This window comes from Rutidosis leptorrhynchoides, chromosome 3 (assembly GCF_046630445.1).
Source record: "Rutidosis leptorrhynchoides isolate AG116_Rl617_1_P2 chromosome 3, CSIRO_AGI_Rlap_v1, whole genome shotgun sequence".
In the NCBI taxonomy this organism is placed as follows: domain Eukaryota; kingdom Viridiplantae; phylum Streptophyta; class Magnoliopsida; order Asterales; family Asteraceae; genus Rutidosis; species Rutidosis leptorrhynchoides.
This window is the reverse complement of record NC_092335.1, coordinates 173,402,812-173,415,992: the sequence shown is the minus strand read 5'-3', so window position 1 is coordinate 173,415,992 and position 13,181 is coordinate 173,402,812. Positions and strand designations below refer to the sequence as shown.

Here is a 13,181-nt window from a genome sequence, read left to right as displayed (position 1 = left end):
TGATATTGCGACTAAATATATGTTCATTTGGAGCACTATCAAAATCCATCTCTGCAAAAGAAATTGAGTTAGAAAAATTACATGAGCAGAATACTTACAAGTTTAAAGACGTAGCGGCACGAAGAGCATACCCCTTCTGTCGCACATGATTAATGGCACTCTGTCACTCCATGGCCAATAATGCCGAACATTGCAGAGTTTCAGCATCACCTCGCCGTAAGGACGCATCTCGAGCGTAGCGTCCTTACACAAAGTAAAAAGCTCCCGCTCCCCTTGGTCAAGGTCTGGAGTCTTGGAGACGTCTGGAGAACGTTTGGAATGCCATTGTGCGAGGTGGGCACGCCCTTCGCCCAGCAGTTCGGTCCCGGCAAAAAAGAACATTCCCCTCCAATCATGGAGGGACGGAGACTTCTTGGTGGTAAAGTTACACTTTTTCTCAAAAGTGTACCACCCCTTTCCGGAAGCAGTGAGTTTGAACGTCGCTCGGAAAACGTTCAGACTCGCGGGTCTATTTTGTGCCTAAAAAACATCTCGAAAATAGTAACATGCTGCCATGCGTGAGGATGTAATTGCGAGACGCTAATGTGATAATGGTCTAGCACAGCCGCCACGAATGGGCTCAACGGAAAACGCAAGTTGCCCAACGCCACCGCTTTCCAATACAAGGTAAAGTATCCTTGTGGCGGCTCGTCGGCACGCTGGCCGGGTATCGCTACCATCGTCGGTACGTCTCGAAGTACCGGATAATCCGCTATAAATTTTTCCATCTCTTCCGTCGTAACGGTCGTGTTTTCTGTAGAAACGTTAGCCTTAGGCATTTTGGTTTACCTTAGAATGAAAACGGCACGCGTATTGAGAGGAGATAAGAATTTTTTAATAATAAGGAAGCGGAGAAGGAGATGTAACAATGAGGAGGTAAAAACGCCATATTTATAGAAGGAACTTACTGTGAGCCCAGTTCATGGGCTTTGATCCTGATCGAACACGTGTCCTATGGATGTTGAACCATAGCCGTTGGATTCATGGCGTTTCATTTTTACAGCTGTAAAACGTAATGATTGCTGACATCATCCCCTAGCACACCCTACGAGGAAACAGGATTTGACGTTTACGGCGTGTCAGTAATGATGGCCTTTTATAATATTTTATTCAATATAGTTTGGTTACAATCAATGGCAATTTGATTCCAACCAAACTGGGGGGACTTAATGACGTACGTGTGACACATGGCGTATCCTGTAGCTGGACGTTTAGCTTCAACTCCTGGCTGGATACCAAGTCAACGCCGTTCTTAGGCCACGATTACCCCTACGCTACGTCACCCCTCACCCGTAGCGTGCCGTTAACATTTGACTTGGTTTGCACAGCTACTTGTCCGTCCGACAAATCAGGAGAACGTGGAGCAATTAGTGGGCATGATTAGAGGATTCCAGGAGTGGTAATCGTGGTTTAATGAACTAATGGTGGTTATCCTTGGTAACCGCCATCTTATGCCTATAAATACTGTTCATAATCACACATTTAGCAATTAATCAACATTTTACACTTACCACAGCTGATTACTCTTCTAAGCTCATCTTGGAGGCTCAGCAAAAGTTAACCACCACAACACCCCTCATACTCATCACGCAAACCGAAGGAAACCCTTCCGAAGGTTAGTCACTCAACTAATTGCACTCAAGTCAATTTTGACTTGATCATATGACAAGTGAACACGATTACTACAGATTATATACTATTATACTAATAACAATTATTTCCATTTATTTTCATAAAAATAATAAAAACTGTCAGTACCAACCAAGCGTGAACACGCAAAACCAAGCGTTAATACTGGCTTACGATGAGCGTGGAGCATTCACTTAAATGCAAACTGAAACCATAGTTACAGGCTTCCATCCAATCACTCAGGTTTATCAATTTATGATGGTTATGTGCAGAGATTCTAACCCATTGTGACTGGCTCACCTGTTACAACAACATAACTTTTTTTCCACATCAACTCATGACGAAATATCATGGCAAATGGCGTTATGTTACAGTTAACAACTACCACATTCTAATTAATGCCTTCCATGAATTTTCAAAATGGTGATGATAAATCCAACAAGTTTTTTGATAAATCCACTCATTGTGCGCACTATACAAACAAGCAATGCATAATGTGAGTGAATTTATCAAAAAGCTTGTTGGATATATCACCACCTTTTTCAAAATAACATCATTTAGCACCTGCTTATGCAAATTAGCAACCTATATATAAGCATATTCATCAATCCATGCGTACATACAATTGTTTCCTCACCCAATAAGGCAAAGCTTATGAACAATTAATCGAAATATATTCCAGGTTCATCATCATAACAGACTCCAAGTACATATAGAAACAACTACTTGCATGAACTCTGTAGTTAACTAAACTTACCAGGCTACTTTTTATCTTATACACATCAGGATAAGAGGTCAGAAGTATGACACATAACTTTACCTTTTAGCTAGTCTTTTTTCAGCGTTGATGTGTCCTTAGAACACTACGTACATATCTCGTTTATCTAATTATACTATCGAGTAAATATCATGAAGCTGATGAAGGGGGCACATCACATATGAACTGTATGGTTTCAAATAGATCTCACGTGATTCTTAATCCAACGAAAATGCTCCATTGCAATACCTACATGATTAAAAAAACATGAGTAAAATTATAATAAAACAAGTCATTTAAGAAAGTATAGCATACATACATTTACATAATTTTAATATGATTATATAATATGACGAAATGAAATTTACCTGTCGCTGAATTTCTCAACAGCTTCTGACGCATAAAGAAGAGTTTCATTGGCCTTTTCAAGAACTATATAAAGTTCCTTCCCTCTTGTAGCTCGAGCAATCACCCATGCATTGTTTTTTGCTCTAATGCATATTTCTAGATCCATTTTGTTATCCACGTCATCCTCTTTTGCTCTGCTTTTCTCCAAATCAACATCTTCTCGAACCTTATTCAAGGCCAGTAACGACTCCTAGAAGTAAATATTAATAATATTAGAATACGGGAAGTAGTTCTTGATAATAACAATATGTTGCTTTTGCATTAGAGGAAACAAAACAGCCACATTGGTAACAAGTCAAAACAGGTACAGGTCAGCATAGGTAATATCAAAATGGATTGCCCACAAACATTTTGGGTTCCTTTTTGTGAACTCTATAACACTTAACGTATCAAATAGGAATGCAAAGCAATTCTAACCTTTGTTAAAGTTGTTACTTTTCCAGATGGCGAAGCCCTGGATATCTCCCGGTCACCGTCAACAAGCAAATAGCGATAACCTTTGACATGATAAGCATTCACACCACCCCATCCCTTTGTGAGTTTCTCCTCAACTTTAAAGATCTTTGCATATGCCTAGTAAAAGCAAAGAGAACATTATAAGAACCCATTTCATGAAAGGAAAAAAAAAAACACAAGAAATATATTAAAACATAAACAAAAGTGTGTCATTTTTGTTTTTCTATCCAAAACAAAACTAGAACATCTACTCTTGCCAAGTATCAAGGTTGCAAAAATCGCTAGTCGGGGAGTACTCGGTCGGGACTTGTTAAGGAGTAATCAGCAACTCGGGGAGTACTCTAGATGTTAACCAAGTTTGACTTTGACGTGATCAAGTTTTGACCAAATTTGGACCCATTATCCGAGTAATTTCAAGTTTTGACCGAGCTTGACCAGCTTTGACTGGGTTTGACCAAATTTGACCGAGTACTCCCCGAGTTGCAAAAAACCGAGTGCTCGCCGAGTGTTCCGAGTTCTGCAACACTGTACACTACAAAAAACATATATATTCAATTTCATGCCAGGTTACTTAAATGATTTGCCATAAGAAGCAGCTAGTATGATACTTCTGCTTTAAAGGAAAAAAGACATAAGGTTCAAGTAAGTTGACAACATGGGATATCTTTGGTGTAAAATATCACAAATGTAAAGCACTAACAACATGATTAAACAAAACATGAGAAATTTTTTCAGAAATAGATTAGCTATCTATGACCAAAGAAAAGCTTTTGTTCAAGTTTTCTTAGGAGCATAAATTTCTTCTACGGTCAAATTTTAAAATAGAAGAGTTAGAAGAGTAAACATGTGTTCTAGATCAGTTTAATATTGACATAGAAAAACTGACATTTTCAAGAAGTTGTTGCTTCAACATGGAAATCCCTTCCTCCCCATTAAGCACGGAGGTTACAGGTATAAGAAGAATTATGGTTAGGTTTTTATGCTGATAAGCACACAGGTACATCTTATGCTCCGTTTGTTGAAGCCATATTGTAGGGGTGGTGGGAACCAAGTTACCAACTTCTACACCCCAAATATCATTAACAAGAAAACCATCTTTCCCTTTTGACCATTTGCCCTGTTGTAAGGGCCTCACGACGCGATAATTGTCACCTCGTACAGTAGAGGAGGCATCTTGTAACCCGTGTAACCGATCGAAAGCTGACTCATCCTGTAAAGAAGCGTTTCCTTTGCGTAAATAAGACCAGGTACTTCCTCCAGATGATGATAGAACACGTGGGGTCAACCGTAAGATACCGTATGAAAATAGATTGACTGTGTCATCCTGAAAGACATCAAGTTGATTATTAACCTGCACGATGAACTGGCTTGATAACTTCTAGAATCAAACCATGAGTTCCAATTAATGTCTTCTGATTTAACAAAACAACAAGGACAGTTTCACTTTGGTGGTGTTCAGATAAGCGTTTTGAAAGTGATTAAGTGATGATCAATAATCAAAATCAGTAACAACACAGAATAAAATTTAGTGTTTGGATGTGTAAGTTATACTAATCAGATAAATTCAATGTTAGTGTTTGGTAACTTCTAATCATTATTGAATTAACAGTTAAATGACCAAAAATTTCTTTTATGTTGTGAAATTAGATATAATGTGTGAAATGGGAGTAGAAGTTACATAATTTAGATGCTTTAGTACAGTTAAATGGTACTTGAGATAAGATATAGAGATTGAAGATAAAAACATACAGGGGTTAGCGTTGTAGACACCAGCAAGTCCTGGAACAAGATAACGGAGTAGCCTAATGTGTTACCCATGCACAAATCTAGTGCTCCAACAAGAGACTGCACAAACGAGTATATTAGTTTAACCAAACATCTTTTGTGAACACATATGCACTTGTCAAAATTGTTAGTCAGAAAAGAAAAAACTACAAAAGATGCATGATATCGATCTGACCTGTACTTCAATAGCAGCCTCCCGTCCAACAGTCAACATCTGTACAGTGCCACGTTCCTTCAAAGAGTCACGAAAATTAGGTAACATGCACTTGGGGCCCACGAGAAAATCTGCCTCAAAGAAAAAAAGTATTTATAAGAGACACACAGCAGCTTCAGCATTGCTCCAGTAGCATAAATCCATTAGAAATTATAAATAATTTATAAATTATCTCCAATAAAAGAAAATTAAGAAGGGGATGGAAACAAATTCTATATGATTCATGTAGAACATGATTAAAGAAAAGGGGCTTACCGCTAAGGTAATCCATGATGAAAGTATACAAATGACTACGAACTAGCCCTCCACCAGGTTCTTTATCAAGCAACATTCGTATAGAACCATGAAACATGACGAAAAGGGTGTGTATTTCCTTCAGAACGCTACGAAGTGCTTCAATTCTCCATATGGCCTCTGTCTCTTTGGATTTTGCAACCACCTACAGCATGGTAAAGCCTGATCAAAATCTTGCACTTAAATATCGAGAAAAATATAACTATAATTATTAATATAATAATAATAATATAAATATTTATACACTACTTTCAATAAATGATTTTCAGCATTGGTAAAGCATATCAAATCCAAATATAAACGGAGTATTTATTTTATCATAAGTAATAGCATATCTTTGCTGTTAATGTAAACGTATAAGGATTCCATTAACCAGCCTCGCAATCTGATGCTGACATTGCGGAAATAACATTATAGCAATATCATCATAGAGAGAAAGAAAGGTAGAAGGTTTTCCCAGTTCAGGCTACCGGGGAGAGCGAGTAATCCCGACCCCATACCCATATGTACGCAGCCCAGGATTACTCCCTTCCAACCCATCCCTGGCCACCACTAAATATTCGTCCTAGACAGGATTCGGTTCGAACGTGAGACCTCTTACAACTCACATAATATTCTGATAAGCATATTATGATGATATAAAGAAAGTAAAAAGAGGATATTGACATTGTAGACTGATACATGTGAAGTATTTTTGTCAGTTATGTGTTTCCTGCCACACAATGTAACAGAAGTGCATACACATGACATTGTTCTTGATTAGGAACGCCATCCCATAAGAATAGCATGTAATACGAAGGAGGAAGAATGTGTGTGTGTGTGTGTGTGTGTTAAAGAGAGAGTGTGTGTGTGTGTGTGTGTGGGTTTGTGTGTGTGTGTGTGTGTGTGTGTGTGTGTGAGAGAGAGAGAGAGAGAGAGAGAGAGAGAGAGAGAGAGAGAGGGGTATACAATCAAGTGAATCAATAATTCTTTATAAAGAAAAAACAAGGGGGAGGAAGTTAAAAGGGTTTTAAGACCTATCAAGAAACAAGGACATGGAGATCACTTCAGTATTATCATTACGCGTACATAAAAAATAAGTAATTGAGAACATATGACAATTGATTGAAGGTTATAAGAATACACGACAACAATGTACTCGTCCAAGGACTTGTACAGATATCATTCTCATAATATTTTATTGTGTTTAGAGACTATCATAAAGAGAAATGTGAAGAAATACCAACTAATAACCTTAATCTATAATGTATTACAAATCATCAATTAAACTATACAAATAATAATTAAATTCACTTATCTTTTTACTAGAAGACATGACATTAGACATTAACACACATTCCCAAAATAAACCAAGTAGCAAACACTTACCATTACCATCCAAATATCAGGCTCCGCCTCAAAGAACACATGAGAATGCATGTCTGCTTCTATAACCTCACAAGCTGCATCAGGAGAAAAAATTCTGCAAAACGAGTCTATAAATCAACGAGCAAACAAAGACAGACATAGGGACGACTCACGGATGTCAAACAGTTTTTTGCGTGCAAAAATCAGTGATAGGTTTGCTTAAAAACATGCAAATTAACAGTGTGGTTGTTAATAGTATCTACTCTAACTAATATTTTTTGTGAACATATGAATATAACACGCATAGCACTGTGCTTTATTAACATATAAATATCACATGCATAACAGTGTTCTTTATGAACATATAAATATAACATGTAGTAGATTAAGGAAGTGGCTGGTTGATGTATCAAAATTAAAATATAGCACCATGTGATCTCAATAATACAGAACTGCACTAAAATACTAAATGAGAACATTGTGTGGCTGCTGACCTTGTGAAAGTGATGAGTCCTTCACTGAGCCCAATAACCGAAAGTTGAGCCGGAAATGGCAAATCGGCCGGAAAGAAGAACAAAATCTTCTCCAATTCTTCCCCTTCATGTTGTCCCCTTCTCAGATCAAATATGCAAATTTTCAATGTGTCACTGAGATTCGCAGTACTAGCAGTAGACGACAAACCCATACTTTAACTTCCCTAATATAAACCTTAAATCAAGAACAAACAAACAAATAAGCTGATTGAGCCCCTAAGTTTGAATAACCATAAATAATTCTATTTGAACCATCCCTAATTAGATTATAACAATACAAGCTTTGACAAAATTGGTTGCTTGAAACCCTAAATTCGAGAAATTAAATCAACAGTAACTCAATTTAACATAACTGACTGCAAAACCTAGACTATTAAAAAATTTGAGATAACGGATTTCAACACACCTAAGTCTTTGAAACTGGAATAGAAAGCTTAAATTTGAATAATCAGATGTAAATTATCCAAATAGACCTTAATTAGATATCAACATTGCAAAATTTAAGAAAAATCCACGCATACTCTGAAACTGAATTTGAAACCCTAAATATGAGTAATCAAATTCAATTCAATATGAACTGACCTTAATTCAGTACCAATTAACTATTAGCATTGACATAAATCATTGAAAATACATATAATTTAAACAATTAACTGTTAAAATAAAGTAGATAGATCAAATGTATAATTATACTATGTGTGTGTTCGTTGTAATAGTGACGTGATTTTTGGAGAAATAAGTGGAGGTGGTTACCGGAAAATTGGGTCGATTGTAAAGCCGGCGAACGGTAGTAGATTGGTCGATAATAGGCCCGTACGATGGTTACGATGCAGATGCTAAACCATTGGTGCTGGTGCACCACTAGAATAAAATAAAATTAACGATTTAAGATTTTGAACAGTGTGTTAGCTGACAGGTGTATAAGGAAGAACGAGCAATAGTAAATGGAATGTAATCATACGAAATTAATAAATTAAGTACGGAACAGCAATAAAATTATAGGATTAGCACAATAACCTTTGAATACACCGTAGATGAGCTAATATTTAAGGTTTGTACCTGTAGAGATCGAGAGACGAGCTGAATGATGGAAGCAGGTTAGTTTGTTTTGAAGGGACTTCGAGAGCAATTGCAAAGACAAGATAGGGGCCGTTCCTTATTTTTATTTACATTTTATTTTTATTTACGTTTGCATTTACATTTCTATATTAACATTTCCAGTAGAGTACATTTCTTCAATGCGAGAGGTGACTTTTTTTTATTATTTATTATATTAAAATTAAAATTAAATCAAAATTAAAGAATTACACAAAAACCTATTTACAAGAGTGGAAATACGTTTCTGATTGGCTGCCATTATCTAACATGCAATTCAATTGGTCATAACACTTTTTACTCCTTATTTTATTTTAATTATTTTTAACTATTTATTAAATGTTTCCTTCATTGTAAAGAAAGAGTGACCCTCATGCCTGGCTGTTATATTTTGCCTTGCATGTCTTCCACCTCTTAAAAGAGGGGTGTGTGTTACGAGTAATTTTGAAGAGATAAAAAGGATGTGTGTTCACATTTTTTTTAAAAAAAAAGTTGTGTGTTTACATTTAAGGAAAATAAGAAGTAGGAAGAAGAGCTTCAAGTGATATATTTTTTTAGGTAAGTACACACCCTTTCTTAAAAATTGATGAGTTTCGTTAAGAGTATTTGTTGAGGTAATGGTCAATGGTGTAGTGTTGTGGAGTTTTGAGGGGTAACTATGCTGACGTGACAATGTTGTGTGATTGAAGGGTGTTGTGGTAAATGCTGTGTTGTGGTGTTGTGGATGTTGTGAGTGATATGATAAAATATAATTAATAGTTAGGTGAATAAGGAAATTGGCTAATCAAAATACAATTACCGTTGTCGATTTCGTGGTTTTCCCCAACAACACGACAACAACTCCTTTGACAACAGCCCCACAAGGGGTGTTGTGGTACAACAATTGCTCCGTTGTCAATGCTATGACTCGAGGGACCGAATGTTTTCGATAATCGCAGTGACTCATTAGATGATTTAGCGTTTTGGGAATCGTTCATTATTCAATGACAAGTCCGTGAGTAAATGTAATATTGTTGATTACAAGACCTCTTAGTTCATTTTTCGTTTCATGAATACTTTTGTAAATTGGAAACCGTCGAGCATTCTGTTATTAGTTGCAAACATTCTTTTGAGGTGTGGGATCGGTTTATAAATGGTGGAACCTTGGACCATTTGTGAATCATGGCATAAACGGGTTGTTTCGAGGCAAGTATCCACACATAAACTCCACACATAGTGCGCTTCTTTGGCAAGCCATGGAATGGATTTGTGGGAATTTGCTTTGGAACCGTAATGTAAAGGTTTTTCGGGATCAAATTTGGACTTCTCCTGTCGCTGTAAATGAAATTCAAGAATGCTCCTTGGTGTGGATATCAAGAAGATTCAAACATAATAAAGACAATCTCGGCCAATTAGTTACAAAAATAGATTAGTTATTATTTGATATTATTTGAATGTATCCATTTTCAATATAGAGGGAAAATGGTTAGGAATAGATGCATACCTCGTGTATATATGGTGGCCATTGTGCCGATTGTAAACAGACAGAAATACAGAATTCAATTACTTATACATCTATTGTAGTGACCCGAACTTTTCCATGTTTATATATATATTAAATGAAATTGTTATTTACATGATTAAGTGTTTCCAACATGTTAAGCAATCAAACTTGTTAAGACTTGATTAATTGAAATAGGTTTCATATAGACAATTGACCACCCAAGTTGACCGGTGATTCACGAACGTTAAAACTTGTAAAAACTATATGATGACATATATAGGGATATATATATATAGTTAACATGATATTATGATAAGTAAGCATATCATTAAGTATATTAACAATGAACTACATATGTAAAAACAAGACTACTAACTTAATGATTTTGAAACGAGACATACATGTAACGATTATCGTTGTAACGACATTTAATGTATATATATCATATTAAGAGATATTCATATATCATAATATCATGATAATATAATAATTTAAAATCTCATTTGATATTATAAACATTGGGTTAACAACATTTAACAAGATCGTTAACCTAAAGGTTTCAAAACAACACTTACATGTAACGACTAACGATGACTTAACGACTCAGTTAAAATGTATATACATGTAGTGTTTTAATATGTATTCATACACTTTTGAAAGACTTCAAGACACTTATCAAAATACTTCTACTTAACAAAAATGCTTACAATTACATCCTCGTTCAGTTTCATCAATAATTCTACTCGTATGCACCCGTATTCATACTCGTACAATACACAGCTTTTAGATGTATGTACTATTGGTATATACACTCCAATGATCAGCTCTTATCAGCCCATGTGAGTCACCTAACACATGTGGGAACCATCATTTGGCAACTACCATGAAATATCTCATAAAATTACAAAAATATGAGTAATCATTCATGACTTATTTACATGAAAACAAAATTACATATCCTTTATATCTAATCCATACACCAACGACCAAAAACACCTACAAACACTTTCATTCTTTAATTTTCTTCATCTAATTGATCTCTCTCAAGTTCTATCTTCAAGTTCTAAGTGTTCTTCATAAATTCTACAAGTTCTAGTTTCATAAAATCAAGAATACTTCCAAGTTTGCTAGCTTACTTCCAATCTTGTAGAGTGATCATCCAACCTCAAGAAATCTTTCTTATTTACAGTAAGATATCTTTCTAATACAAGGTAATACTCATATTCAAACTTTGATTCAATTTCTATAACTATAACAATCTTATTTCGAGTGGAAATCTTACTTGAACTTGTTTTCGTGTCATGATTCTACTTCAAGAACTTTCAAGCCATCCAAGATCCTTTGAAGTTAGATCCATCTATCTCTTTTCCAGTAGGTTTATCCACAAAACTTAAGGTAGTAATGATGTTCATAACATCATTCGATTCATACATATAAAGCTATCTTATTCAAAGGTTTAAACTTGTAATCACTAGAACATAGTTTAGTTAATTCTAAACTTGTTCGCAAACAAAAGTTAATCCTTCTAACTTGACTTTTAAAATCAACTAAACACATGTTCTATATCTATATGATATGCTAACTTAATGATTTAAAACCTGGAAACACGAAGAACACCGTAAAACCGGACATACGCCGTCGTAGTAACACCGCGGGCTGTTTTGGGTTAGTTAATTAAAAACTATGATAAACTTTGATTTAAAAGTTGTTCTTCTGGGAAAATGATTTTTCTTATGAACATGAAACTATATCCAAAAATCATGGTTAAACTCAAAGTGAAAGTATGTTTTCCAAAATGGTCATCAAGATGTCGTTTTTTCGACGGAAATGACTACCTCTTTAGTAATTGACATGTAACTTAATTTTCCGACTATAAACCTATACTTTTCTGTTTATATTCTTAAATTAGAGTTCAATATGAAACCATAGCAATTTGATTCACTCAAAACGGATTTAAAATGAAGAAGTTATGGGTAAAACAAGATTGGATAATTTTTCTCATTTTAGCTACGTGAAAATTGGTAACAAATCTATTCCAACCATAACTTAATCAATTTGTATTGTATATTATGTAATCTTGAGATACCATAGACACGTATACAATGTTTCGACCTATCATGTCGACACATCTATATATATTTCGGAACAACCATAGACACTCTATATGTGAATGTTGGAGTTAGCTATACAGGGTTGAGGTTGATTCCAAAATATATATAGTTTGAGTTGTGATCAATACTGAGATATGTATACACTGGGTCGTGCATTGATTCAAGATAATATATATCGATTTATTTATGTACATCTAACTGTGGACAACTAGTTGTAGGTTACTAACGAGGACAGCTGACTTAATAAACTTAAAACATCAAAATGTATTAAAAGTGTTGTAAATATATTTTGAACATACTTTGATATATATGTACATATTTGTTATAGGTTCGTGAATCGACCAGTGGCCAAGTCTTACTTCCCGACGAAGTAAAAAAATCTGTGAAAGTGAGTTATAGTCCCACTTTTAAAATCTAATATTTTTGGGATGAGAATACATGCAGGTTTTATAAATGATTTACAAAATAGACACAAGTACGTGAAACTACATTCTATGGTTGAATTTATCGAAATCGAATATGCCCCTTTTTATTAAGTCTGGTAATCTAAGAATTAGGGAACAGACACCCTAATTGACGCGAATCCTAAAGATAGATCTATTGGGCCTAACAAACCCCATCCAAAGTGATGCTTTAGTACTTCGAAATTTATATCATATCCGAAGGGTGTCCCGGAATGATGGGGATATTCTTATATATGCATATTGTTAATGTCGGTTACCAGGTGTTCACCATATGAATGATTTTTATCTCTATGTATGAGATGTATATTGAAATATGAAATCTTGTGGCCTATTGTTAAGATTTGATATATATAGGTTAAACCTATAACTCACCAACATTTTTGTTGACGTTTAAAGCATGTTTATTCTCAGGTGAATACTAAGAGCTTCCGCTGTTGCATACTAAAATAAGGACAAGATTTGGAGTCCATGTTTGTATGATATTGTGTAAAAACTGCATTCAAGAAACATATGTCGATGTAATATATTTCTATTGTAAACCATTATGTAATGGTCGTGTGTAAAAA

The 13,181-nt window shown here is 35.1% G+C and overlaps 1 protein-coding gene across 3 annotated transcripts; it reads right to left on the bottom strand.

The window, feature by feature from the left end:
- Positions 1-2,286: 2,286 nt before the first annotated feature.
- On the bottom strand, positions 2,287-8,574 carry LOC139897016 (vacuolar fusion protein CCZ1 homolog B-like). Of its 3 annotated transcripts, none has more exons than XM_071879657.1 (11): positions 8,522-8,574; positions 8,216-8,323; positions 7,424-7,637; positions 6,951-7,044; positions 5,544-5,727; positions 5,250-5,359; positions 5,039-5,134; positions 4,176-4,613; positions 3,251-3,406; positions 2,794-3,023; positions 2,287-2,674 (listed from the first exon to the last, which is right to left on the bottom strand). In XM_071879657.1, exons 3-11 carry the CDS (start codon positions 7,612-7,614, stop codon positions 2,644-2,646), a joined length of 1,530 nt encoding a protein of 509 aa, XP_071735758.1. In that variant the 5' UTR covers positions 7,615-7,637; positions 8,216-8,323; positions 8,522-8,574; the 3' UTR covers positions 2,287-2,643. The 3 variants fall into 3 exon arrangements, with proteins under 3 accessions (XP_071735758.1, XP_071735759.1, XP_071735756.1); XM_071879658.1 differs by lacking the exon at positions 8,522-8,574 and adding an exon at positions 8,424-8,441; XM_071879655.1 differs by lacking the exon at positions 8,522-8,574 and having other exon boundaries at positions 8,216-8,457.
- Positions 8,575-13,181: the final 4,607 nt, after the last annotated feature.